Below are 27,113 nucleotides of genomic sequence, written 5' to 3' on the forward strand. Positions count from 1 at the left end.
TTTGGAATTTTCTAAAACTAAATTCTAAACGATTTCGTAGATATTGCATTTCAAGTCGCACTTAAAAAGGATTTTACATTTCGTGCAGATTAATTTTTTCGCAAACATTGGTGGACTAATTTTTAATCGTTAGACAACCACGTTTCTATAAAACAAGCGAAATTTGGGTTTCGATAATTATGTGTTGTCATTGGCAAGAACGGGCAAAGATGTCATTTTGTTGAAATATAATTATTTAAACTAGAACGTTCAAAGTCTTCTACAGTTAGCATTAGAGAGTATTAAAGAAAATAAAATGTTCCATACATATTAAAAATTCGAAAACTATTAATGTTATAGGTTATAATAGGTTTATAAGTGCGAAACTCAAGCGTGTCCATGTTCGGAATTCTTGTTGGCCCTGAAAAGGGCCGGTCATATCGTAGCCAAATTCCAATTTACTTGGAACTGGTGTACTTCGTCACTGCCTTGGTGCCTTCGCTGACTGCGTGTTTCGCCAATTCGCCCGGCAACAGGAGCCTCACGGCCGTTTGTATCTCCCGGGAGGTGATCGTCGAGCGCTTGTTGTAATGCGCCAATCTCGATGCTTCAGCCGCGATTCTCTCGAATACATCGTTCACAAAGCTGTTCATGATGCTCATGGCTTTGCTGGAAATTCCCGTGTCCGGGTGTACTTGCTTCAGTACCTTGTAGATGTAAATGGCGTAACTTTCCTTCCTCTTTCTCTTCTTTTTCTTGTCGGTCTTGCTAATATTTTTTTGGGCCTTGCCGGCCTTCTTCACGGCTTTGCCGCTTGCTTTGGGAGGCATTTTCGTACAGTCGGAAGGCTATTTGCGGATGAAACCACGATACAGCGTCCGCGGTGTGTGCGCAAGAAAAACGCTGTACGATCGGCGCAATGGTATATATACCAGCCGCGAGCTGACTACGGCGCGCCAATCAGAAGGACGGAAAACAACCGCGCTTTCCTATTGGTGGAGGGGGCGCCGTCGTCGCAGAGTATAAAAGCGCATCGTTCCCGTTCGAAACGTCACAATCCTCTTGGTTCTCACGAACGAAGGATCTCCGTTAACCCGTATTCGCTAATTGAGCAACATGTCTGGACGCGGAAAGGGTGGCAAAGTCAAGGGAAAGGCGAAGTCTCGTTCCAACAGGGCGGGACTGCAGTTCCCCGTGGGCCGTATTCACAGACTGCTGAGGAAGGGAAATTACGCCGAGCGCGTTGGCGCCGGTGCACCGGTCTACTTGGCCGCGGTGATGGAATATCTCGCCGCTGAAGTATTGGAGTTGGCCGGTAACGCCGCTCGTGACAACAAGAAGACTAGGATCATTCCCCGTCATCTGCAACTCGCCATCCGCAACGACGAGGAATTGAACAAGCTGTTGTCCGGCGTGACCATTGCCCAGGGTGGCGTCCTGCCGAACATCCAGGCCGTTCTGCTGCCCAAGAAGACGGAAAAGAAAGCATAAATCCGGCATCGATCACAAATGGCCCTTTTCAGGGCCACAACATGTTTTTTACGAAGGAATGGTCTTGTTTAGCTTCAATACCTGCTTTACTCCACTGAACGAACATTATTTTTCCTTTCATATAATTAACCCTGTAGCTATGACTAGTCAATAAATTAAATAGACGACAAATCGAACATTCGCGAAATATGGCCATTGGCCGTCGTCCAATAAGCGATTTTATAATTTTAAGATATGCTGCGATGCGGGGTCTGCGGAGATCGCTTATGAATATATACCCGTAGTTAAAGAGTTAACACTTATTACTGTTAACAGAATTGATAGGGCCAAACCACATAACGGCGTAGCGATATACGACGGTCGTAGTCCCCGACCTGACAGATCAGAATACGCCAAAGCTTGTGCGTTACCTACTTACGTCCACGACTACGACCTACGTCCTATGACTGTCATATGTGCTTGGCCCTTAGATATCCTCCGTATGAAAACGTATTGACGTATACCGTTCGTATTATTGTATTTTTAATGTCTATAATAGTTGTTACAATTTAAATATTCAATAAATTAAATTGATCATGTCTCTCAATTAACCATTGCACGGACGAACGTATTTTTAGTTAGGTATGAGATTGATAGCTCTTTACTTTCAATTATTAATTTAAAAGTAAACTCGTTTAATATCTTTAGAGAGACGTTCGTAGACAAAACAAATATTATTTCCTAATAATGCCAAAGATCTGAGTTTGTTTTGCACATGAACAGTTATTATTTATTTCCTCTAGAATTCTATCTGGCGATTTCGCTCGCTTTGTAATTTTTTTTGCTGACATAATAAATATAAAAAAAATTAATAAGAATATACAAGAAATGGTGCATATCTATACCTTAGAGTACTTAGAGGTAAAAAGTCATATCTCCATTACTAGAAATTGAGAAAAAGCAGGATATATTTGTAGTAAAAGAATATTTGTAGTAAAGCAGGATATTTGAAGTAAAGAATCGTATCTCTATTATTAAAAATTTACAGAAAATAGGATTTCAAGTTTATTATTTAAACATTGTATCTTAAGAACTATAATAATAATAATGATAATAATAATAATAATAATAGATATAAGACCTATTGTACAATTTAAACTTTTGATATATTGAAAAAATATTAACTCCAATTTTGACAAAAACTAGAGATACGTTTCTTTACGTCTATAAGGTACGGATATACATGTATTAAAACATTTTCATTTGCTCGTGACTTATCTTGTTTATTTATATATTTATTCAATAAATATCTGAAAACGATTTAATATCGAGCAAGGTGCATGTGAAATCGTCTCGATTCTCAACACAATGTATCACGAAATGGCGTTGGAAGAGAAGTGTCCTTTTCCCATTGTTCGAGCGGCCAAATATCACACAAAGAAACGTGGTTCTTCTGTGCCACTTATACAATTTTTGTGTCATAAATCCACTTTCGATATTTATTTAGAATCACATAGCACGTACTCTGGAGAATAAAATTATTCTCTCGACTAATATATTAGCAAAAATACATAAGCAAAATTATATCTACATAAATGCTTCACAAAATACGATTTCCTTAATTTATATCTCGAATTTTATCATGAGACTGTATAAATCGTTTTAACATAATTACGTTGCAAATATAAAATTTTTTAGTTTGCATGTTTAAATGCGTTAAATTAAATTGTTTAATGGAAAGATACGTTTGGTGCCGACAAGTCGACTCTCCACAATCCAGTTTAAAGGAATAACCCAATGCAATTTTGACATTTTTGCGCCTTATTACATTCATATGAATTTTATTGAATCATTTAACTTATTATATTGTGTTGCAAAACTATCCACATATACGTTTCGTTCATGCATTCTGTAATTTGGCATCAGGCTACTCCTCCGACAACGCGAGGCAGCTGTTACTGCGTCGCACCAATGACGTCGGGCTTGGGCCCAGCTGCGACGTGATTGGTCGTTGCGTGGCTCGTCCGTATCGTATATATATGGGAGGGGTTCCCGGGCAAACGATCAATCGACGCTCAGACTTCGTTAGGACAACTACTCGTACGCTGAGAGTTATACGTTGATACCAAACCGATTTCATCATGCCACCGAAAGCCAGTGGGAAAGCGGTGAAGAAGGCGGGCAAGGCTCAGAAGAACATCAGCAAGACCGATAAGAAGAAGCGTAAGAAGAGGAAGGAGAGCTACGCTATCTACATCTACAAGGTGTTGAAACAAGTACACCCTGATACTGGCATTTCCAGCAAAGCCATGAGCATCATGAACAGCTTCGTCAACGATGTGTTCGAGAGAATTGCCGCCGAGGCGTCAAGATTGGCGCATTACAACAAGCGATCGACGATCACGTCTCGGGAGATACAGACCGCCGTCAGGCTTCTTTTACCCGGAGAATTGGCAAAGCACGCTGTCAGCGAGGGAACGAAAGCAGTGACCAAGTACACTAGTTCCAAGTAAATTGGAATTGACTACGACGACCGTATAAACGGCCCTTTTCAGGGCCAACAAATATCTATAACATGGAAATTTCTTGTTTCGTTCACAATATCCACGCTCCTAGCTTGGAATTTTTAGTAATAACAGATAAAACTCTGAACTTAATATGTATTGGCGATAAACAATAAAGACACTTAAGTAATATAATTGTGATAAAGTGTTTTGTGATAACGATACAGATATTTATCCACGTAGTTCATTTATCGTTATATAAACGTTTTAGAACGCTTGATATTTCAACTGAAATTGTATCTAGATTCAAACTGGCTGGAGTGATAATTTTCGTGATAAATTCTTTGCAGTAATTTAAAGGATGCTTCTAGCATCACTATATAAATCGATTAAGTTGTTTTAATCGTGTGAATTACTATTCCAACGAGATTGTTAAAAACCGGCAAATACTTAATCACGCGCAGTTTGAGGTGTGTGCAGATGTATATTAATTCACAAAAAGAAATAGGTTATAAAAATTCAGTTCTGCCGGAAAAGCATTTCTCTGCAGTAGTATTCACATATCAGTCACATTTTATTAATTGAAATTATTAAGCTTTAAATGCTTTAAAATATTGTCTAACGTCTATTATTCGACTTACATTAGTACTAATAAATAGCATTTGACTTCTTAAATTTTCAGTTGTTAATACGAATAAGATTTCAGTTGCGAATAGTTTGACAATGTTCTAATATCTCAGACTCATGTGATGACCTTTAACACAGAGCTGTTTTTATTACGTAAATATTTAGAAATAATAACTTCTCAAATAAATCAACATTCAATCATAGTTATAGTACTCATAATTCTAACTTTAATAGCCAGAACGCATCCGTTATATCAACCATTTTCTAATTGCTTTTATAAGAATGCTAACTAAAATAATGGATTTTCAAATCTTTTGATGAAGAATCATGCTTTATCATCATTTATTAGATATACATTCACGATAATTTATTCGCTTATACAGATCAGCCTAATGTTCATAGACTAAGTACCTATATGTATACGGAGATTGAGATTAGATTGAAATTTGACCAATTAGATCAAAGTTCACTAAACTCAAGATTAGTTTTCTTTATATTCTGATTAAATCAGAATAAAGGCTTTAAATTATACTTGAGCCATATTCACCACTTTAGAATATAAGACGAGAAAATATCTAACAAGGTGTTTTCTTAAAGTTTGTTATTTTTAGGAGATAATAGAATTCAATGGGTAAATTGTGTTTGCACAAATGTTTTAAATAGTTTAAGTAGAGTCAAATCCTCTAAAAAAGTTACATTTGCTTAATATTACGTACGTATATTTGAGAATTTTGTATTTACCGTTTGAAATTAAATTTGTATACAACTATACATTTGCTTATATCTTTATTATTTTCGACATGATAGAAGTTTTATATTCATGAAAATCATGAACGTTACACACATACTAAGAATGCCCCGTGAATATAAGAATTACAAAGAAATCGCACGCGCAAAAGCATATAAAAAGATGGTAAAGATGAAATACGTAACGAGAAAGTAAATGCATTTTTATTTTATTCTGAATAAAGTTTCCTTTTCTTTTACATCACGCGGTTATCTTATAATGTCACAAGAAGACGAATACGCAAGATTAGTAGTTGTAATATTAGATACGAAAACAAGGTGCTTGAACGTATAAAATTATTTTTAAAAATCAATTTTTAAAATATCTAGTTGCTTTAATAATGCTGTAACGAGAGAAATTCAATGTTCGAAATATTTGTGGCCCTGAAAAGGGCCGATTGTATACGCAGTAAAAACTGTCGTCTTCCGTCTACATTTAACCGCCGAAGCCGTAGAGAGTTCTTCCTTGGCGCTTCAGGGCGTAGACAACGTCCATGGCAGTTACGGTCTTCCTTTTCGCATGCTCGGTGTAGGTAACCGCGTCACGGATAACATTTTCAAGAAAGACCTTCAGCACACCACGTGTCTCCTCGTAAATTAGTCCAGAGATACGCTTGACTCCGCCACGGCGCGCCAGACGACGGATGGCCGGCTTGGTGATACCCTGGATGTTATCGCGAAGTACTTTACGATGTCGCTTCGCTCCTCCTTTTCCCAATCCCTTTCCTCCCTTACCGCGACCAGTCATGATGAATTAAGTTTTCAATCGCTTTGATACGTGTGCTCTACGAGAAGAGTCAAACGATTTTGGTGCCCGAACGCAGAAAATTGCCGGTTTTATCACCTGGCCGCAGACACGCTCCCCACCCTGACGGCGTCCGCCAATAGGAACGCTCCCCCTCCACTCCTAGCGCGCCCCACTCTTGAAGCACCGACCAATCACGCGCGACGCAGTTGGTCCGTGCTGCATATATAGAGGCGACTTTTCTGCAAAACGCTCAATCTGACAAGGGAGCTTCGCTCGAATCGCTTGTTCGCTGTTCGCATTGACGCATCGACGCATATCGATTGACCGTTGCGATGGCACGTACCAAGCAGACTGCTCGCAAATCGACCGGAGGAAAGGCGCCCCGGAAACAATTGGCCACTAAAGCTGCGAGGAAGAGTGCCCCGGCCACCGGTGGTGTGAAAAAACCTCACCGTTACAGGCCCGGCACCGTGGCCCTTCGTGAAATCCGTCGTTACCAGAAAAGTACGGAATTGTTGATCCGTAAATTGCCATTCCAGCGACTCGTTCGTGAGATCGCTCAGGATTTCAAGACTGACCTCCGCTTCCAAAGCTCTGCTGTGATGGCTCTCCAGGAAGCTAGCGAGGCGTACCTCGTGGGTCTTTTCGAAGACACGAACTTATGCGCTATTCACGCTAAGCGAGTCACCATCATGCCGAAAGACATCCAACTGGCACGTCGTATCCGTGGCGAGCGAGCTTAGGCGCAACAGTTTTATATAACACAATCGGCCCTTTTCAGGGCCAACAATTCTTTCAAGAAGGATAATCTCACGTTTGCGTACACTTAATTTGTATTTATAATTATAGCTAAGTTTACTTCATTCCTCTTTCTAATATTACTAGTAAATCCTTAAAATCTATTGGTAAAATTATTAATATAGTAACATCTGAAATATGTCCAAAATTTCTATTTGTACTTGAAGTTTGAAATATTTCTTCCATATATTATAATTTATAACGAATTAAATGTAAAATTTTTTTTTTATTTATCTTCCAGTGTATTTACAATCTGTCAAAGACATTAAGTAAATCGAGTAAAGTACATACAAGACCGTGTAGGCACATTCCCAGTGGAACATGCTCCCTTACATTCACAATTAGAGTGTTGTGTTTCTAGTTTCATGTGAAAAAATTTAAATTTAAATAAATCTATTAACAGAATCTGATGGTTGGTGACGTTTTAATTTTCTCATATCCGTTCTTTTCGATAACAGCCAAACCTTGTTGCTAGTTGGTTTGGATGAGTCCAGTCTCAGAACGTACTTCCCAGTATGAGCTGCTATTGTTTCCTTTACTGTTTTGATATTAAGATCTCTTCGTAGTATTTCACTAAAATAATTTTAAAGGAAGTCACTTCTTAATTCAAAATATTCAAATTCATTATAACTTATAATCTACGATAAACAACACTTTAATTATTAACGAGTATAAAAATGTTGCTAATACAATTTGCAAACCTAGTAAAATCCATGCGGTATAGCATGTCATATATTTTAGATATATGAACGTATAATTTTAAAATCGAATTTTGTGTAGGTACAATTTATATTTTATTTAATTGATCTGAGTTGTAATTTTAATTTAAGTAAATAGTTTATAGTTACATCTGCGTTAGATGTTTTATCGATATATCTTTCGGGAAAGGAGGGCGTGAATATATATAACTTAAATAGATTTTTATCAGAGAAAATATTAAGATTCATCAAAATATTATAATATTCAAGCAGTCTCTCAATTAAAAGTTTTTGAAGATTTTAGCCATTATTGAACTTACATTAATCATACTATTAATATAAATATTGCTTAAAGAAAAAAAGCTTTTATTTTTAAAACGATATGTATTCAAAAGTAAAAATATGCAAATATCTACGAAGAATTTCACACGAAGTATATACTATGTAAGTGACTTCATAAATAAATTTCTCTAACAATAAGTTTTAAATATAGACGATAAATTGTCGATGATATTAATTATAAATTTTCTTTTTATTTTTCCAAATTTTATAAATTTACCCTAAAGTATAAATTTTCTGCTTAACTTACATTTCTCGCTCAAGACTCGTTTTTCCTAAAATTCAAAATCGAGCCTATCATATGTGAAAAACGGAGATACTAGAAAAATTAGAGATATAAATAAGTATAAATAAATTAGATGTAAATAACTACGTCTATATTTTTTCTTTATAATAAATTTATGATTTTAATAGTAATTTTAAATCTAAAGTTCACCTTGGATTTCTGCATGTTTTAAAACTCATCTCATATTCTTTGTATTTGTTTATGTTATATTGACATTTGAATATGAAATAGCATCTAAAAGTTTCCTAAATTGAATTAGTTTGCGCTAACCGATTGTAATTTATTAGCCAAACTCAAGTTACAAGAAGTACTGGTGAGAAGCATAAGGAAACTCTGATAATTACTTTTAGCAATAGAAAGAATAGCTGGAAATTAATGTATCAAATAAATAACTATTTTATGAAAAGGTATTATGTCAAATATTCCAGAATTGTGTATTAAAATGTACATTTGAATTAAATGTAGCATTGTAGTTGTGTTTAGTTTATATTTGTTTCTTAACCTCCCCTTCCTCCGTTTGTATACGTTTTTTCTGCATCCTCGGAGTGTATACGTGGGTCTGTCACATTTGACGCTATTTTTCTCTACTTTAAAGTATTTATAAAAATCTGAAAAAATTCACAAAACGTCTGTCTATATTGTAGTTGACGATTTTATAGTCATTTTGATAAACGTCGTTTATTTAATAATTTTTGGCAGGCTTGCAAATTTTCAAGTTACAAACAGATATCACGGCTCAGACGCCGTAGACTCACGTATACAGACGGTTAATACAATTATGGAAACATTGGAAACTTTTAAATATAATCACGTACTTATCGTGATATAATAAAACAAATGTTATAAGTAATTTTAATTTTTATTAATTCAACACTACTAGAGTGCGGTCTGGTAAAGTCCAAGTACTATAAACATAGCGTTATTTTTATAACTGCTCCATGTTATATATTATAATAAAGGAAAGTTTTACAATAACTTTGTTAATTTTCTTATAGTATAATTTAGGTCCAATTATCAAACTCAATTTAAAATATTCTAAAAACTTCATATTTTTACGATTCAGGCTCTTAAATTAGCTGGGGAGATAAACTTTTACTAATCGTATTTATATTTTCTTAATAGCACCAAGTTAAAGCTATTAGTACAAAATTCAAATGACCGTTTTGTGTTATTTTAATCCAAAAAGTGCCATAATGTACATTCTATTTGACGTGACACATTTCCCACTAATTTCAACATTAGGTTATTAATCTAAAAATCATCTTTAATCCATAATTTAGATTTTATTTATTTACATTTTGTCTCAAATAATGAAAAATGAAAATGAGAAACGTTGAAAGTGGTTTCAGCAGTGGTAAGGTATATTCAAAGAAACGTATGATCAACCGTCATAGCAGCTGGTAGCAGCATGCAGCCAATGGCAGCGTCGCTCGCACGCCATTGGTCGACGTTATTGACACGCATTGCATATATATAAGAGCCACTGGCACCGTCGAAGGCAAATCGCGTTCTGCTGTCGCACTGTTCGTGTCGATACGTCTCACGCTCAAATTTCAAATAAGTCAAGATGTCTGGACGTGGCAAAGGAGGCAAGATTAAGGGCAAGGCGAAGAGCCGCTCCAACCGAGCTGGACTACAGTTCCCCGTGGGTCGTATCCATCGATTGCTAAGAAAGGGAAATTACGCCGAACGCGTTGGCGCCGGTGCCCCGGTGTACTTGGCCGCCGTGATGGAGTACCTTGCCGCCGAAGTGTTGGAGTTGGCTGGCAACGCGGCCCGCGATAACAAGAAGACCAGGATCATTCCCCGTCACCTGCAGCTCGCCATCCGCAATGACGAAGAATTGAACAAGCTGCTCTCGGGCGTCACCATCGCCCAAGGTGGAGTGTTGCCTAACATTCAAGCGGTGCTGTTGCCGAAAAAGACTGAGAAGAAGGCGTAATCGTAAACCGATTGCGAGAGACAACAACCTTTGGTTCGCAGCTACTGGAATTAACAAATGGCCCTTTTCAGGGCCCCAAATATTCATACGATGGCGCACAATCTTGTCTGCTTGATGTACAATTTGTTCCTTATTTTTATTTTTTATACAGTAGTCGACGAAAGGCATCAAATCGACACCGAAACGCGAAAGAACACTTGATAGTCAACAGATGTTTGAAACAATCCCGTTTCCAAATTCTAAAGTGATAGTTTCTGTTTGCAAGTTATGATAGAATTTACAAACCATTAAAACATTTGTCAACCTAAAAAGAAAGTGATAGAAATATTAGGAGAATAGGGGCAAAAGAATGACTAGATGAGAAGATGACAAGAAGGCAGAGCGGAAGAGAGACAAAGTAGGTAGAGCAAAGTCGAGAAGTAAGATGGGCAATAATAAAATGCGATAAAAATTTTTATATAGTACAAGCACGATAATGATTGATAGGCTCTAGTTCTGTGAAAAATAGGTGCTTTCCATTTACATCAAAATTCAGATAATTCTCACTTGTGACGTCGTTCTATCCTTTTTGGCAATTAATGAATAATAAAGCGAATGATATCACAAGTGAAAATTATCTGAGTTTTGATGTAAATGGAACAAAAGCAACTAATTTTTCTGTTGCTGCACTAGGAGAACTGTACATACAGAGTGCAATAGTGCATTCCGTTTCACGCACGATGTGCATAATGCATCGCGTTTATTCTTGTTGTTCACCGAATGTTAAACATGGATAAATGGATCATGCCATCATGCGTGAAACGGAATGCACCTAATACTAAAGCGTGAAAGTCTCGTATTTTCTCCCGCTTAGTATATTATGTACGTACACTTTTCAAACTAGTGCAGCACTGGTCCTGGTGCAGTGCAGCAAGCAGCAATAGAAGCAATCAGGCCCGTACTTTTTCAATTGTGTTCATTTTTCTTATCGAGTATAATTATTTCATTGACAATGGTAATTTATTGCTTCGTTGAAGGTTGCAAATCATCCAGATATAAAAAGGCAAACGAGGATAACAAGATTTTCTTAACATTTTTTGGGTAAGTTATTAGTTTACTATTTTAAGTAACTTAAGTTTACTATTTTTAAGTAACTTATTTCACTCGTTTACGCGGAGTAAATTATCGTAAATTATTACAAAATCCCGTTTACGCAAAGGAATTATCGTAAGTTAATACAGATGTAACGCTCGTGTAAATGTAGTAATAGTCTAACCTAAAATTTGTCACATTTTAAGAGTATTTTGTATTTGAAAAAGTAAATGTTAAAATTACTTGTATCAGACATATAAAATGTTTTTTTCTTTTTAATTTTTATGTTATAATATAAAATATATTTTAATACATTAATTTGATTGGTATGTTACTGAATAGATTTCCAAAGGACCCGAATCTTCGAAGGAAGTGGGAAGAAGCCCTTATTAATTCCGGTCATACTCAAAAACATGTGGCAAGGATTTCGAAATACAGTCATATATGCAGCCTACATTTTACAAAAAGCTGCATCGAGACCATTGGTCTTTCATGTGGTCGGTTGAAACCGAACTCTGTGCCAACAATATTTCCAAATGTACCGATAGGAAGGTACTAATCCCAGTATCTCATATATAATTAGTTGGAATCTTTTGTAAGTTCCTTATTTCATTATATATTTGTACATTTTTAATGTAATTTTTTTTTAGTACGGCTGATATAAACAATACTGAATCATCTGGTACACCATCCGTGAAATTAGAAAGTGGTCAATGTGAAGAAGAAATTGAAACTGTTCAATGTAAAGAGGAAATTTATGAAACTCCTTCAAAAAAGCGAATCTGTTATGCAGGTGATATAAAATTAGGAGAAATAGAAAATATGTCACCAAACACGTTAATCAAATCAATGCAAGTATTGAAGAAGTCATGCGACAAGGACAAAATGATCCATCGATTGAGAGTACATTAATATCGCCAAAAGAAGAAAATTAACAGCTTACAGGCCTTGGTGTGTAAACTTCGTACAAAGATCTCCTTTCTCAGATTTCATCAGACATTGTACAGGACCTGTATTCCATACACACATCGACAGTTGTCAATTTAAAAAGTGTCGTATGGTTAAAGGATAGGGTATAATGTGACAAAATAGATACTTGTAAGATGTTGCTTGTGTATGTACATATATGTGATATTAAATGTATGGAAATGGAAGAGTTAATGTGTAACTACTACTACTATTTACATTTTAATATAAAACTTGCATTCTTAAAATTTACAATTTTATTTCAGCAGTTTTGATCAACCTATTTGTACAAGACGCATTTGGTATCTTTTATATAAAACATTAAGTGACAAATTTGGAGGAGTAATTTCAAACACATCATATATATATATTCGACATTTTTATATTATTAGTATACAGTATTATTAGAATTTACAAATTTGTAAAAGATTGGGCAGTAATAGTCTGCCTGGAAGAAATTGTATATTTCTTGATACATATTCATAAAAGTTGAGCAATTAATTTATTTAACAGTAGTATCATAAATAGCATTGCTTTTTGTGTCAGGAAAAAGTATCAAATAACAGAAGTCACAAAGTTTACATCTTTCTTTTCATGATAATATGTGTGTATATATAATATATGTATATACTTTTCCTCAGCAAAGTTGTTTTACATACGATTCAATATACTTTGGATTGACCGCAAATTTGTTATTTCTCTCTCAAGCTCTCCACCATTAGGTTTACTAAAGAGAGTTGTTAAACACTTGGAAATAACATCCTGACACTTTGTTATTATTTTTCTCCTATAATAAAGAAAGTTTTCAATTAGTATCAAGTTTAACATTGCGATTTTGATAGCAAAAGAAATTTTCATTTATTGCAATTTTGATTTTAAAACATTAATTTATTTTTATTTAAATTATGTTTTGCTTTCTTTTTCTTTAAAATAAAATATTCTACTTTAATTTGTAAAAATCTGAGTTTTATTTTGTTTCTAGCCCTTACGATAGAAATTATAATTTGTAGTTAATACTCACCTGACAAAACTATTCGTTATGGTCATTTTTTTAATGAAATGATTAACCAAGTTCGCTGTTGATTCAATTAGATGGAATTCATTGCCTTCATTTAACCAAATACGGGTATTTTTGCCAATCATTCTGAAGACAGATAGTTCGTGAACATTTTGCAATACCAGAACACAGAAAGTATTCGATATACTTACTTATCATAAATGTCTAAAAGATCTTCCATTGCTACTCCCAATTCCAAGAAAGAAGTAATAATACTAGTATTAGATACCTTATATTTACATGCCTTCATTTCCAATTGTTTTACTAGAAAATCTAAAATGTAAAAATGAAAGAATTTGTGAAAGAAATATCATAAAACTTTATTACTGATATAAAATCAAATACATATGAAATATAATTACCAATTGGGAAACAATGCGGTGATCCAGTATATTCTTGACCAAGTAATTTAATTTTACACATTAAGATGGTCATTTTATCTTCATTCGATGGTTCTGTTGCATTTTCTAATTCTATAATCATTAAGAATTCATTAGAAAGTTCAGAAAATTATTGTTACAATATTATAAATATGTAAAATATTGTATACCATTATCAATTATGTTAGTCCAAATTCCTTTAATTAACATGTCATCTTGATGACCCGAGCAATGAATTATAGCCAATTTGCATTCCCAAAGTTGTAAGGGTTCTGCATATTCTTCATATAACTGTAATTAATGTTGTATATAAGAATCTCAAGGAGAATACAATTTAGATAAAATTTATCTATTAAAATTACAAACCTGTGTAATATCGAGTAATGAGGAATTCAATCTCAATTTTGCATCTGTAACTATCATAGAATCGAACAGGTTTTGCTGATTGCTGATAATCTCAAGTATCTGTTAAATATTTGAAAAAACAAACGATTATTAATTAACATAATAACCTAAATTTATTGAAATATTAAGACATACATGATGGCGCATTTAACTTCACAACCTAGACCTCTTTTTCAAGATATTTTTTAACTGCATATATAAAAGAAATATAATCTCTCTAGGTTATCAAGTCAGATGTTCCACCTTGTAAATTATTGGATTCATGATTATCGATAGCTTGAAATATGTACCTGTTGTTGCATTCTAGCTACTTCTAATTTATCTTCTAATTCGCGTAAGAAAATTCCAAGATAAGGAGCATATCCAGTTTGATCGCTTCGCATACATACAACAGCGCGTGCTAGATATTCGACTCTCTTTGAGAGTGACGTTTCCGATCTGTAAGAAATGAATATAAATCTTTATATCTTTGCAAAAGAATCATGTATTACAAGCAATATGTGTGCATACCCGACTTTGGTAGCTAAAGAATCCAAGATTTTTGCTGCAGCAGCGTGATTCTTATTTCTTTCGTAGAATTGCCAAAGTAATTCAGGCGCATTGACACGATTGAGGTAGGTTTCTAGCGAAGGTGCAGCAAAGGCAACCAATTCACCGTGAAGTCCTCTATCAATCATCCAAGTATAAATAGAAGAATGAAGAGTCTCGCATGGTGCGTGCAGTGCATCGTCTATGATCTCGTGTAACTAAAAAAAAAATATTAGCGTTATAACACATTTCAAACAATTAAAAAAATCTTACATTACATACAATTTCTTTCGCCGGCATTACTACAGCACTTGACGCAGTTTGTAAAGGTGGTCCTGGCTTGCTCGGTATAGTTGGCGTTAAAGGATTAGATATGCTCTGGTGATACAAGTGATCTAGCATCGTGGTAAATTCCTTATAAATCTCTAAACTGTAAATAACATGAAAATTCATTAAAGTATTATTGTGTGTAATATAATTGTATAGGTATTCATAAGGATATATACTGTTGTTATATACCGTTTCATAAAAGCCAGATTTCCTTCTTGATCCTCTATAGGTTCATTGTTCTTATAATAATGCGAAGCTGCGTTATTGGGATCTATCCTTTCCGCACAACAGATACACAATTCAAGTACACCCGTGTAGAATTGACATGCGACGAACTGTTGGCATACTGCATTCAAATTCAACCTGGGTGCTACCTCTTTACAAAGCTGTGTACATATTTAATAAATAAGTAAGATTAAACAAGCATTGCCATGTGTTGCGCAAATAATATTATGACATACCGTTAAAGCAGATTGCAGATAACATTCCTTTTCCTCAGGATTTGTGCATCCTTTTGCTTTTAGAAGAATTTCATTTGCCTAAATTTATGAAGATAGTCATATTTATACATAATTCTTATAATATACAAATGTTGATAACTATAATTCTGGAAAAAAAGGATAATATATTCATGTTACCTTCGAGCAAACAGCATCTTCGGTTCTATATAAATTGGGACAGACTTCTCTTAATTTCGCACTTACGGAATCCACTGATGCATTATCTCCAAGATAACTGCAAGATGTTAACTGTTAATTACACTGGAGTATTTTTATAAAATTCATAAACTTACCTATCAATCAAATGAACGATGAGTAGGGAAGATATTTCGTGGCCTATTAAAATCAAATCTCTGAAGGTAGCTGTAGAAAATTGAGTAATTTGATCCTGAAATATATCACCATAGATTTTAATTTGAAATTTAATTTAATTTAAAATCTTTCTCCAGAAAGTTTAACCAAAATTAAATAGTAACTACCTTTGATAGACAATTGACGATGTTATTTAGTTGATTCTCGCATAATATTTTCCATAAACCCAAAACCTCACATGCATGAGTGATGAAAACTTTTAAAGCATCCAATGAGTTTCTTTCTTCCACAATTGGTTCTTGAAAATGACTTTGAATCGTTGTTTCAAAACCATTTGTTATACCTCTACTTGTGCTTTGCCTGTATATGTATTTAGTTTTAGTCTTAATTGGCTTCCTAATTAACTTATTATAATCTAATCAAATTATCGCGCATTATTATATCAGGAAATCATGTTTTAGAAAATACGTACTGTTTTGTGATATGCGTATTTTTGTTCAAGAAAGATCTTAATGCTTGCAAATGACTTAAGATCCAAGCTATTTGTGTTGTTGGTACTGTACTGGATATCTGAAAAAGATAAATAACATTTATAATTAATAAGCATGAAAGTTCCAGAAATAAAAGTAATAATACACAATGTCTCAAAGTAGTTCAGACAATCGAGGAAACATTTGTTGCAAAATTACGTAAAATAATGAGCTTTCTCCAATATCACTTACCACGTTTTTGTTACTTATCGTTTCTTGTTTTATACATCTTACATTCCATATAGGACGAAGTATTCTTCCTACATATAAATATAATCCACTATGTTTAGCAGAGAAATGTTGCAAACCAATGTCTGTGCTAAGTCCCATTTGCGTGGGTGTTCGGAAGGCTTGAGTTCTAGAATCGAAGCTTGGCACTCTGGGCGTAGACGTGCGTAAATCTGCGATGATAAAATTTATTTTTAATATAAATCAAATTATTTATCGAATATTATACGGACATTTAAATTCTATAATGTACGGAACAATAATATACCTGGAGTTATAGTAGGAAAACCAGAATGCATATCAATTGGAGAATATATTCCTGCTATTCTTTGACCACCAAATAAGAAGAATGCACGAGTTGCCCATTCCGCCACCTAATAATCATAAAAAATGCTAATATAATATAGAACATAATATAAATATCTTATACAATGAGAGCTTTCCAGCAAGCGATACAAGTCGACACAAACATCGTTCTTTCTTTTTTGGCAATGAGTAACAAAGATAAAACGATACTTGTGTCGACTTGTTGGAAAGCTCCCAACGTAAATAAAATTTTATAATATGTCGTTACACCCGCGCCTGAGACGGCTCTTAGGTTCGAGCCAAATCGAACTGTTATCGAAAGAAGTTACAAAGCATTCTTTTTTGACAACGAGCTATTGTTTGTAAATGGATGCTCTGGAGATTCGAAGCTGAGCGGTCGAGTCGTTTGGCCCGCTACGTTATAAGAGATTTGTAAAAGCGTTGCTAATAAATGTATTAATTCCGAGCTGTGAGTTTTCATTTCTCCGTGTGAATGAGTGTGCGAACGAGAGTGGTTGCGAATACAGAAACGCGAGTTAGTCGGGAAACAATATATAAAAATATGTCATTACCTGAGCATTTTGAGAACTCTCAAGCGTCGCCAAGATTAGGCACGTAGCACAAGCTTGTTCTAGGGATTGTGTTTGAAAATATGCGCGTACTACTTCAGTATCAGGCCCACGTTGTTCTAAGAGAAGTTGTTTCAATATATCTACAGGACGAACTTGCATTAAAATTATCGCCCCCTGCAACAAAATAAATAGAATAATAATAAACAATGTATGCGTATATCTGATATAAATACGATAAAAATGTACCTATTATATACCTGTGCTGTTAAAAATATAAATTTCCTTGGTGGTTCCATATGTTGGCGCACTAATAGAGGAGGCTCACCCTGAGCACTGCTTTGCTTTTCTATGTGTATAGCTGAATCTCTTATGATCTCCTCCATAGCCCAAACTGGGCTATCAAGAGGCAAAATACTCTGAGTTTCCGCCAAGTAATTTGTGAATGGATAAGCATCGTTGCTTAAACACCATGCGGTTTCCGTGTCACCGCCGCAAACAAGAAAGAGGGTCCCTAGAAAATATTCCAATACAATGAGTCACATCAAATGTGTTAGTCACATTATGTTATAAAAAAAATAACTTACCTTTTCGATAATATGCCATTTGCACTTTTCGTGGTCTCATTACTGGAGCATTTGCAGCATAGCCCGGTGGTAGCCTGACATGTATCAATTGTAAACCTTGTGGTCTGCTCGAGGGATTTGTAATTGAGGTGCAGCTGAAGTAGAAACGTGTTCCCGTGGCAGCAACAACAACCAAATTCAAATGTACCGATTCGGATTCCATTATGGCTGATATGCTTACAAGAGGTCGAAAATTGTTGCTATCCAGAGTTCTGAGAGAAAGAAGTTGTATTAATTCTCGATATTCATGCAAATATTATATATATTAGATATTATATTAAACTATTAACAAAAGATCACTTACTTAACAACATGGACAGCAATCTGTACCAGGGAAGCTTGAGATAATGAAGTGATTTTAGATGCGCCACCATTATCAATATCCCAAACCGTGATTGTACCTCTATCACCCAAAGTGTACAAAATATTACGTGAATCGTCCACAGATATCTGTATTATAGCTTCTTCCTCTGACAGTGCTATAGTGACAAATGATGGTACCAGAAATGACAATGGGCCTTCTGAATGATTAACTTTTTTACATCGTTTGCCAAACCAGCTGCTCTCTGCCTATATACGAAAAAATTCATTAGTGTAAGAATTAAGAACACTAAAATAAAGATCTCGGTTTTAAGTTCTTAAAGATTTTCAACCTGATAATATATTTCAAATAGCGATCCATTTCTACCACCGAGAAATATCCTGCCACTATTGGTGTTAGCAATTGTAGTGATTCCTATTCCATCGGTAGTAACAGTAAAGATCGGTTCTGGGACTAACTGCATTTCTGTGGATATACAAAGACCAATGATTAAATTTAAAGAATGATTATTAACAAACACAAATAAACAGAATTGTTATAAATTATTACCTCCTCCATCATCAGGTATCGTAACACCAAGAATAGTTATTTCTACCGTTGTTGTAAGAATCAACAAGTATTTCACATAACTCTGGAAGATTCCTGCCTTAGGCTTTACTAAACCTACGCTTATAATAGTTTCATTCAAACCATCAAAGTAAGCGACATCAGACCTATACAAGAGCAAAATTCAAGCATTTTAGTTCTGCGTATATAAATTTATATTTATCAATAAAATGTAAAACATTAGTACTTACTCATTTTCATATGACCATAGATAAATATCGCTGTCAATTGTAAGCCACGCTTTTGAAATTTCCGTAAAAAGGCCCATCATGCAATGGCATTGCATATCTATATTTTTAATAAGGATTTAATATATTTGATTAATATTAAAAAACTGATCCGTAATCAGTTTCGACTCTCGTCCCATGTTTCAGTTATAAAAGGTTGATTGAAGATTGTAAGTAAAAGGAGTAAATATGTAATCTATTTTTGGGACAATAAATTGATATGTAATATTTACTTTCACTATTTTAAAAGATATAGAAAGGATACGGCCAAAGTGTTCCATCACTTCAGAAGGCAAAGGAATTTTGCTATGTATCTTTATTTGATTAATATTTGTTAAAGCCACTGACACACCATTTAAATTAGGATAGTCATGATCATCGAGACCACTAACGGTTGGCCCACCTATAGAAGAAATATATTAATCATAGCTAGTTTATTTTCAAATTAGCATTAATATTAATTAATTTTTACAGTTATATTTCCAGATTTCTTTATGTAGTCAATGTATAACTTACCTTGCACGTTGTATCGCATGAGATTAATTAAGGATGGAAAGTTACTGTCTGCAATAATATGTTTATCTACCATTTTCCCAGCCATCTCTAATGAGTCTAACTGCATTTTTAATGGCTCTATTTCTGTAAGCGCCATATTCCTTATTTTATAAAAGTATTGCTGAAAAAAGGTGATATATGTATAAACATGTAAGTTATCGTAAATCAGTTTAAGTGACAGGATCATATAGAATTATAGAATATAGAGCTGTGTTCGAGGACTATGCTCTTAGCGCTAGGAGCGTGTTCTGTCCTTGTTCAACTTCCGTAAGTCTTCTTCTTCTCTCCATTAATGGCACTAGGCAAATCTGTCTAAATACTGTCAGGACGAACCAACAGTCGCAAAAGCGATGTAGTTGCAAATGTTTTAGGTCACAAATGGCACGAAAGTCGTTAAAAGATGCTAACAAAGAAATTAATTTCTCGTTAATTCCTCAAAAATTGTTCTTGGGACAAAACACATAGTCACATGAACGACCACGTTCATAGTCTCGACGAGACTTACTTTCCATAAGTAACAAAGATAGAATGATGCTCTAGAGTCTAGTGCTAAGAGCGTACGATTCTCAAAGGCAGTCCAGTAGAGCGATTCTGTAACTCGTTATGCAGTATTGTTATCGTTATATTGTAAATTCCGCTTTTTTATCATATAAGTAGTATACCTGACAACGACAACATAACGATAACGATATTGCATGAGTCACAGAATCGCGCCCCTGAGCTAGAAAGTTTGAAAGAGATAAGCTTTTCTTTATCCCTTTGGAACTATCTCTAGTATCAAATAGCACAAGACAAACGCTACCTTTAATACATAAAAAACAAAATAATTTAAAAATTACAAAAATAAGGCAACGCATTATGTGACAAGTGATACTATTTTAGAGGGGAGATAACCTTATAGGTTAGATCTGGAAAACGTGCACCTTTCATCGAAATAATAACGCGATGTTTTTAAAAGCGTAGCATAATGTCCGATAAATTGACATAATCACGGCACATACTCGATAATGTACTTACATAAGCTTGCTATAATTATTTCGATGTAAGTAGTAAACATCAAATGTAACTCGGGTAACTCTAACCTCGTTCGCGCCAGACCTGGCCAGACCGGCATATTCGAATTAACTCACCGTCAACAGCAAAGAGGATTCGAAGTACTGTACCACACTGTACTCGTGGTACTCTCGTGTGCATGATGCGAGACCGTCAACGATCCAATCGCATAATCGCTTTGACGAACCCGCGCTCATTAGAACGCTTATAATTATAGTACTTGGATATATTTATATTTCGAGTTACAAAAATTTTTAAATAAAAAACCCAATATTTGGATTGAGATTTTATAATCTACAGATATGTTTTAGTTAATCAGCAGAACAATATAGATTTAACTGCTATTAGATTTTGCAAGAGATAAGGACAGATATAAAGAAAGAGATAAAGGAAGATGATCATGATAGATATAAAAGGTTTTACAATCTAAAGAAATCACGGCAACCAAATCCTTGTGGCAATCTTGTATTTAAAAAATGTTTACATATTTTTTATTACAGCCTCGTAAAGAGTAAATTTACATAATCATTAACAAAATAATGATTGCATAATTGTATGTTTATAATAAATAGTTCTTTAAGATAATGGTGATGATTCTATATGTTATTCGTAAGGATGATGTAATGATCACAATTGTATTTGCTATTAAAAAAGTTTTCTTAAAAAACAATTTTGACGAAAAGTTCCAGTAGGATTCTTATCTAAATTGTTGTATCAAATATTATATATAATTGTTGTATAAAAGTTCTGTAACATGTACATGATGGCAAATTAATAGAAGCATAATTAAGTGATAAACTTAAGGAATTATAAGAGGAAAATAAACTCTTTACTTATAATAAGTAATGATAAAATGTTAAAAATATTTGATATAAGAAGAACACAAATAAGATGAACACTTGATTTATTTCTCTGGCAATTCATTGCTACTGTTACTGCTAGTCACAGAGGAATGTCTAGTCAGTTGCGGCAGTTCAAAATGCCACTTTGAATCTGGATCTATATTCAAACTAACTTTTTCATAATTCTGCAAAGGAGGTTTTGCTTTAATACCTAAAGTTGTAGGTCGGTTAATGGGATCCTCATCCAACATCATTTTGAGCAAATTGTACTGCAACAGAGATATTTATTATCAATTTCATGTAACAATAATTCTAATTAATGTATTATACACAAAATGTAATACACGGATAATAGAATTGATATATTCTTTTAATTTTTTTACCTCAGCAGGATAGTTCTCCGCAAAATCTTTCGGAAAAATGGACTTTTTTAGATTCGATAGCGCCACTATTCTCTCCATGTCAGTAAAAAATGGTGTAAGAAGCTCAAAAAAGATTATTCCCAAGGAGTAAATATCCACTTTATAGTTGTAAATTTTACCATTTATCTGTTCAGGTGACATATATAAGTGTGTGCCAACACATGCCGTATGCACATTGTTTTTTAAAGAAACAGTCTCATTTTCAGCCGCAGGTGTATGAGCCCTATCGTAACCCTCGGTCATCGCGGTCACGAGACCAAAATCGCCGATCTTTATCTTATCGTCATAAGCGAAAAATATATTTGATGGCTAAAAACAAATTTTTTTTTATTACAAAATAAAAAATAAAATAGATTTTTGTCATCTGTATCCTAAGATAGACATTACCTTTAAATCTCGATGAATTAAGCCCTGCAAATGCACATACTCCACAGCATCCACTATTTGTTGAAAAATATTTAGTACCCGAGAAAAATCTCTTGACGTATGCTGCTTTAGCCACTCTCTCAGACTGAGTCTTTGGCACAGCTGCATTTGTATGTATAGGAACATTTTCGCCGACTTCTGGGTGTTCGGCATCTTGTTTAAGTCTAAGAAAAACGATTTTTGGCGTTTGCGTCGTGTTGCCGCCGCAGTATCTTTTGCCGTTTCTTTCGCCGCAGTATTATTATCAGTTTCTTCAAACACGATACTTTCGGAATGATCGGTTTCATTAACATTAGGCAACTCCTTTTCAGTTATACTACTCGAAGAGGACAAGTCTGAAGTATCGGTACTGCAATTGTTAATGCAAAACGAGTTGGCATCCTGCCTTTCGTTTGATCTTTCAAACGTAATGTATGAATCATCGTTCGCGTCCATGTTATTGAATTCTAAATCTTCATTAGCACTTTCTATGGAGGACTGATCGGTTTGTGAAACATCAATGTATACGGAATTAGGTTTTGTCTCGGTCTGAGTTGTTTCCGAAAGAAAGTCAGTTGAACATTTTAATTTATCAATCCATTGTTGATCGTGCTCTTCTTGCCATCCACTAGGAGGACACTCCAACCAAGCGTGAAAGTACCTCACAATATTGTGATGATCCAATTTAGCTAATGCTTTTACCTCTCTCAGTACGCGATCTCTTGAATCTTGGCTGCAATAGTATTTCTTTATAAAATTCTTATCCAGTTAAAATCCTATTGTTATGATTGTACTTTAAGTGAGTGCAAGTGCAACTAGATACTGATTGATTATTCTGTAAATTTAGGAGTCTTAACAGACTATATTATTACAAAAATCATACATTTAGTATAATTTGTGTAATAATATAGTTTGTTGTTTGTATCAATAGAATAAAAAAACAAAAATTTTTTTTTGAATCCTAGCATTTAGAAAAAAAATACCACACTTTTTACTATTTAAATTTTACTTAAGAATGTACTGTATACAGCCAAAAAGAAAAGAAAATAATTGAGTACTGACCTATTTGACAAGGCAATTCTTTTAATGGCATAATTACAATCATCGATTTTGTTTCTGGCTTCAAAAACCACACCATAGCCTCCTTTACCCAAACAATCAACTGGTTCAAAATCCGTTAAGTAATGCGATTTAAAGTTATTCACATTTTCACTATCATCATTAGTGCTATCACTTCTTTTGGTTTCTATTTGTCTTTCAACTATCAAAGGCTGAAACATAGTACTCATTTAATTTAAAATAAAATATAAAAAGAAAAAAACAGGTATCGAAATAGCAAAATAAGAAGGTAAAAAAAAGAATATAAATAATTATACGGTTTATTGATTTACTTACCGGAAGTAAGACATTTGTAGTAGTTGTCCTTGCTTTTAATAAACGTCGTGTTGACATAAAATTCAATAGAAGGGCAGTTGTAAACGCAAATATTAAAATTTCTCTCCTGGTAACAAAACAAAATTAAACTTAATAAATAATATATTTTATAAATGATTAGAACTTATAGAAACTTACCACCAATGCCAAAGTGGCTGTGTAATTTGAGCATTATCTTCCTTTTGAGTATAATTTAGCATAGATTTTTCCGTGATATATAAAGTATCAGAATTGCTACGATTACATTGCTGATCGTTAGTTAATTGATCGTTTGAATATAAGTAAAATCCATTACCTGTGGACGTATGAATTCATAATCATAAATTTGTCCATATCTATTATTCTATATTCATAATCATATTCTATTTTCATAATCATATTAGCAATGTTAAAGATATATTGACATGTTTAAGTATTACATACCATTAATATATTCTGAATTGTATAATACAGACAATGCTATTGCATTCTGTGCTTCATTTGCTTCAATAATGGAAACTTCATCATTGTTATTATTATCTGCCAAAGTATCTGTAACGGCAGTTACTGAAATTTTAAAAGTATTAATAATAAATTTCAATTTTGCAAATATAGAGTCTAATATAATATGAGACGTCTGAGAAAGTTCAATTGAGCTTACTAGCTGCTGGATATGGCTGCCATGGATATTTTATGTGTTGAACATACATCGAATTTTTGTGATTGTGATTTTCTTGCACATATAATTGTCTCTCATGCATGCCTAAATATAAACCTGGTCCAACTGCAGAATCCGATCCCCATTCCCACTGCGAGCTATTAAATAAGTTAATTTTTTCCAAAGCTCCTGGAGTTATAGAAATTTGGGATGCGTCCTCGCGCCATATTGCAACAATTGGAGAACTAAACTAAAAAAAAATATTTTTATCACATTAAAAATTTTGCACATTAAAAATTATAGTTACACTTGTATATTATTATAAACTTGTATTTATTATACCTTGTATTTCCATAACGTAACGGTAGGATTGCTTTTATTGACAGCCCAAATCAAACCTTCTGGAATAACCACTTTGATTTCCATATCTGAAGCAACAACTTCATTGGGACAAAAAACATCAGGAGGTACTAGTTCTAAATCATATTGTCCAACGCTGAAGTTCCATCTTTAAACAATAATATTATTTGGCACACATCTTATTTTTTAATTGAAAATAGGATTGTAAAATGTATTTAGTTTACCTTTCATTACCTGTACGAGCTTCTACAGCTCGCACAGTTTGCTGAAAACGTTGAATAACAAGTACATCTAGTTCCACGTAATCTTGACGATCTGTGTTGTTCTTGCATCCAGAAACGTTACATTGGTACAAAATTTCTCCAGTATTGGGTGACACCCCTATTTTACAAAAATTATTATATATATATATATATATATATATATATATATTAATTATAAAAAATAAAACGTGGTTTTTTTTAATTTTTTAATTTTTAACATCACAAACATTTATATCCAAGTTTTTAATTGAAATTCTATTTTAAAAAACTGTATTAAAGTTTATTCAAATGAAATTAATTGAAAAATATGACTTTGTAATCTATTATCTCTTATAAAGTTTAGTTATCTAGAAGCATCTTTTAATGCTTACTATCTAAGTACTTGATATATTCATTATGGAAAATCCATTTAATAAAAATAAATTTAAATAGTAAAAAAATAGTAAATCTTACCATAAGAATATAGTTCTTTACCACCAGAGAAGACTAAATCATCGGAGTAGCGAAACGATGAATGCAATAACTGATCTGCTGATACCGGCACCGTTTCTAAATTTTCTCCATCAAATTTATACAAACCACCGTACAAAGATGGGATCAAACGTACCCATTGTCCATTATTGTTAAGCTGTAAATTAATACTTTATATTCAAGTATGTTTTGCCTCAAAAGGTAATACATTATTTAAAAGTGATAAGCTGTTTACAATAATATCCAATATTAAAAGACTTATTCTTGTAGAAACTTCCTTACTTCTCTGCGATGAATACTGGATGACAACATCGGTCCATTGTTAAAATCTTTAGTCCATAGTATCTTGCCATGGTTGTTAGCATCCAGGGCTGATATCTTCCCATCCAATGTATTGACAAACACCAAACTGGCGAAACAACACACATGTTTTAATAAACACAAAAGTCAGATACATCAAATCCCTAACATATAATTAATATTTTGCTGTTCAATTATAACTTTTAAGTCGTATATTGATCATCTCATTGTTTGTCTATTGTATCCTCCAAGCCTAGAAATTTCTAGAGACTTTATAGCCTTCAAATGTGCGTGTTCTCATAATGCATTTTACTTGTTTACTACAACATGTTGAAAATTTATAAAATTCTCTCAAAGATAGGCTTTGACGAGAAGATTAACTAGTATTTAATCAAATTTTTGTTCAATTTATCTTCAAGTCCTGTGGTTATGTACAAAATCATGCGGGACTTTTCATAGAAGAAAGTGAGAATCATCGACACAAAGAAACGTGGGGAGTAAATTTTCTTTGCAGATATCACGATCGGATTTGCAGAGGAAAGGGAAAGGTCCGTCGATCGGAGTTAATCACCTGCGTTCATTCTTCTTCAATTGTTTGCCGCACAAGTTTAACGTATCTTCAGCGGAGACAAGGAAGCACGCGAGCGTGATCAGCACTGTGCAATAGAGACATATTTGTTGGCATAAACGGGACATCTTCTTATCTGCGAGGCTGATCGACGTTCGCACGTAGCATTCTGCTCTGTATCGCGTTTTATCGCGATGTTAAGATTACCGTAGGTGAATGACAAAACGCTCGTAATGTTTACATGGGATATCGACCGACACGTTTGACCGATACATCGGACTAACTGACTTCCTCCTGCTGACGCGATGACGATGTTTGAAGCTGTGCGCACAACTAACTAGGTGCTTTTGGTCATCATTCACGTACATATAACCTGGTTGCACCTGGAAGTCAGGAGAAAAAAAAGTGCCGCTCATAGAAAAGAAAATAATATATATATTATTATTACAATATTGTTATTTATTAATATAAGAACTATTTCAGATGTACGTACATTTTGTAATAATTATGTTAAAATATAAAATTGATCACATTCATTCTGTACAAGATTCATAATTTAAAACTCATACCTAATAATATTTACACTTAACGAATTATTTAATATATGTTTCACATACTGACATAAATGTGACAACATAAAAAAATTAATTTTTATTTTATTCC

General features: G+C 33.9%; 9 protein-coding genes across 11 annotated transcripts; 5 read left to right on the forward strand and 4 right to left on the reverse strand.

Annotated features, from left to right (window-relative positions):
• Positions 1-357: 357 nt before the first annotated feature.
• Positions 358-864, reverse strand: LOC139813325 (histone H2B). The gene has a single exon (XM_071778779.1). It carries the CDS (start codon positions 807-809, stop codon positions 438-440), a length of 372 nt encoding a protein of 123 aa, XP_071634880.1. The 5' UTR covers positions 810-864; the 3' UTR covers positions 358-437.
• Positions 865-1,038: 174 nt separating this feature from the next.
• LOC139812826 (histone H2A) lies at positions 1,039-1,503 on the forward strand. Its single transcript, XM_071777926.1, has one exon. It carries the CDS (start codon positions 1,096-1,098, stop codon positions 1,468-1,470), a length of 375 nt encoding a protein of 124 aa, XP_071634027.1. The 5' UTR covers positions 1,039-1,095; the 3' UTR covers positions 1,471-1,503.
• A 2,026-nt stretch (positions 1,504-3,529) lies between these two features.
• Positions 3,530-4,003, forward strand: LOC139813371 (histone H2B-like). Its single transcript, XM_071778862.1, has one exon. It carries the CDS (start codon positions 3,591-3,593, stop codon positions 3,960-3,962), a length of 372 nt encoding a protein of 123 aa, XP_071634963.1. The 5' UTR covers positions 3,530-3,590; the 3' UTR covers positions 3,963-4,003.
• Positions 4,004-5,362: 1,359 nt separating this feature from the next.
• Positions 5,363-6,162, reverse strand: LOC139813372 (histone H4). The gene has a single exon (XM_071778863.1). The coding sequence runs from the start codon at positions 6,112-6,114 to the stop codon at positions 5,803-5,805; it is 312 nt and encodes a 103-aa protein (XP_071634964.1). The 5' UTR covers positions 6,115-6,162; the 3' UTR covers positions 5,363-5,802.
• Positions 6,163-6,381: 219 nt separating this feature from the next.
• LOC139813353 (histone H3) lies at positions 6,382-7,577 on the forward strand. Its single transcript, XM_071778842.1, has one exon. The coding sequence runs from the start codon at positions 6,447-6,449 to the stop codon at positions 6,855-6,857; it is 411 nt and encodes a 136-aa protein (XP_071634943.1). The 5' UTR covers positions 6,382-6,446; the 3' UTR covers positions 6,858-7,577.
• A 1,682-nt stretch (positions 7,578-9,259) lies between these two features.
• LOC139812968 (histone H2A-like) lies at positions 9,260-10,247 on the forward strand. The gene has a single exon (XM_071778164.1). It carries the CDS (start codon positions 9,803-9,805, stop codon positions 10,175-10,177), a length of 375 nt encoding a protein of 124 aa, XP_071634265.1. The 5' UTR covers positions 9,260-9,802; the 3' UTR covers positions 10,178-10,247.
• Positions 10,248-11,065: 818 nt separating this feature from the next.
• Positions 11,066-12,402, forward strand: LOC139812967 (THAP domain-containing protein 1-like). Its single transcript, XM_071778163.1, has 3 exons — positions 11,066-11,257; positions 11,591-11,800; positions 11,899-12,402. Exons 1-3 carry the CDS (start codon positions 11,169-11,171, stop codon positions 12,158-12,160), a joined length of 561 nt encoding a protein of 186 aa, XP_071634264.1. The 5' UTR covers positions 11,066-11,168; the 3' UTR covers positions 12,161-12,402.
• Positions 12,403-12,453: 51 nt separating this feature from the next.
• On the reverse strand, positions 12,454-20,868 carry Nup154 (nuclear pore complex protein Nup154). The gene is made up of 27 exons (XM_071778162.1): positions 20,713-20,868; positions 19,657-19,816; positions 19,406-19,543; positions 19,105-19,201; positions 18,857-19,020; positions 18,639-18,772; positions 18,290-18,555; positions 17,947-18,197; positions 17,620-17,873; positions 17,363-17,536; positions 16,753-16,858; positions 16,449-16,657; positions 16,199-16,296; positions 15,894-16,086; positions 15,708-15,802; positions 15,553-15,649; positions 15,376-15,453; positions 15,104-15,300; positions 14,867-15,014; positions 14,567-14,802; positions 14,347-14,494; positions 14,018-14,116; positions 13,822-13,942; positions 13,634-13,744; positions 13,424-13,544; positions 13,236-13,358; positions 12,454-13,001 (listed from the first exon to the last, which is right to left on the reverse strand). Exons 2-27 carry the CDS (start codon positions 19,790-19,792, stop codon positions 12,866-12,868), a joined length of 3,930 nt encoding a protein of 1,309 aa, XP_071634263.1. The 5' UTR covers positions 19,793-19,816; positions 20,713-20,868; the 3' UTR covers positions 12,454-12,865.
• Positions 20,869-21,197: 329 nt separating this feature from the next.
• Positions 21,198-27,113, reverse strand: LOC139813022 (eukaryotic translation initiation factor 2-alpha kinase). 3 transcript variants are annotated; one of them, XM_071778264.1, is made up of 14 exons: positions 27,020-27,113; positions 26,454-26,833; positions 25,865-25,991; positions 25,565-25,739; positions 25,073-25,229; positions 24,831-24,996; positions 24,492-24,738; positions 24,275-24,397; positions 23,990-24,146; positions 23,813-23,918; positions 23,480-23,688; positions 22,400-23,150; positions 21,974-22,321; positions 21,198-21,859 (listed from the first exon to the last, which is right to left on the reverse strand). In XM_071778264.1, exons 2-14 carry the CDS (start codon positions 26,576-26,578, stop codon positions 21,653-21,655), a joined length of 2,898 nt encoding a protein of 965 aa, XP_071634365.1. In that variant the 5' UTR covers positions 26,579-26,833; positions 27,020-27,113; the 3' UTR covers positions 21,198-21,652. The 3 variants fall into 3 exon arrangements, with proteins under 3 accessions (XP_071634365.1, XP_071634366.1, XP_071634364.1); XM_071778265.1 differs by having other exon boundaries at positions 25,565-25,752; positions 26,944-27,095; XM_071778263.1 differs by having other exon boundaries at positions 26,944-27,094.

The sequence above is a fragment of the Temnothorax longispinosus genome, chromosome 5 (assembly GCF_030848805.1).
Source record: "Temnothorax longispinosus isolate EJ_2023e chromosome 5, Tlon_JGU_v1, whole genome shotgun sequence".
In the NCBI taxonomy this organism is placed as follows: domain Eukaryota; kingdom Metazoa; phylum Arthropoda; class Insecta; order Hymenoptera; family Formicidae; genus Temnothorax; species Temnothorax longispinosus.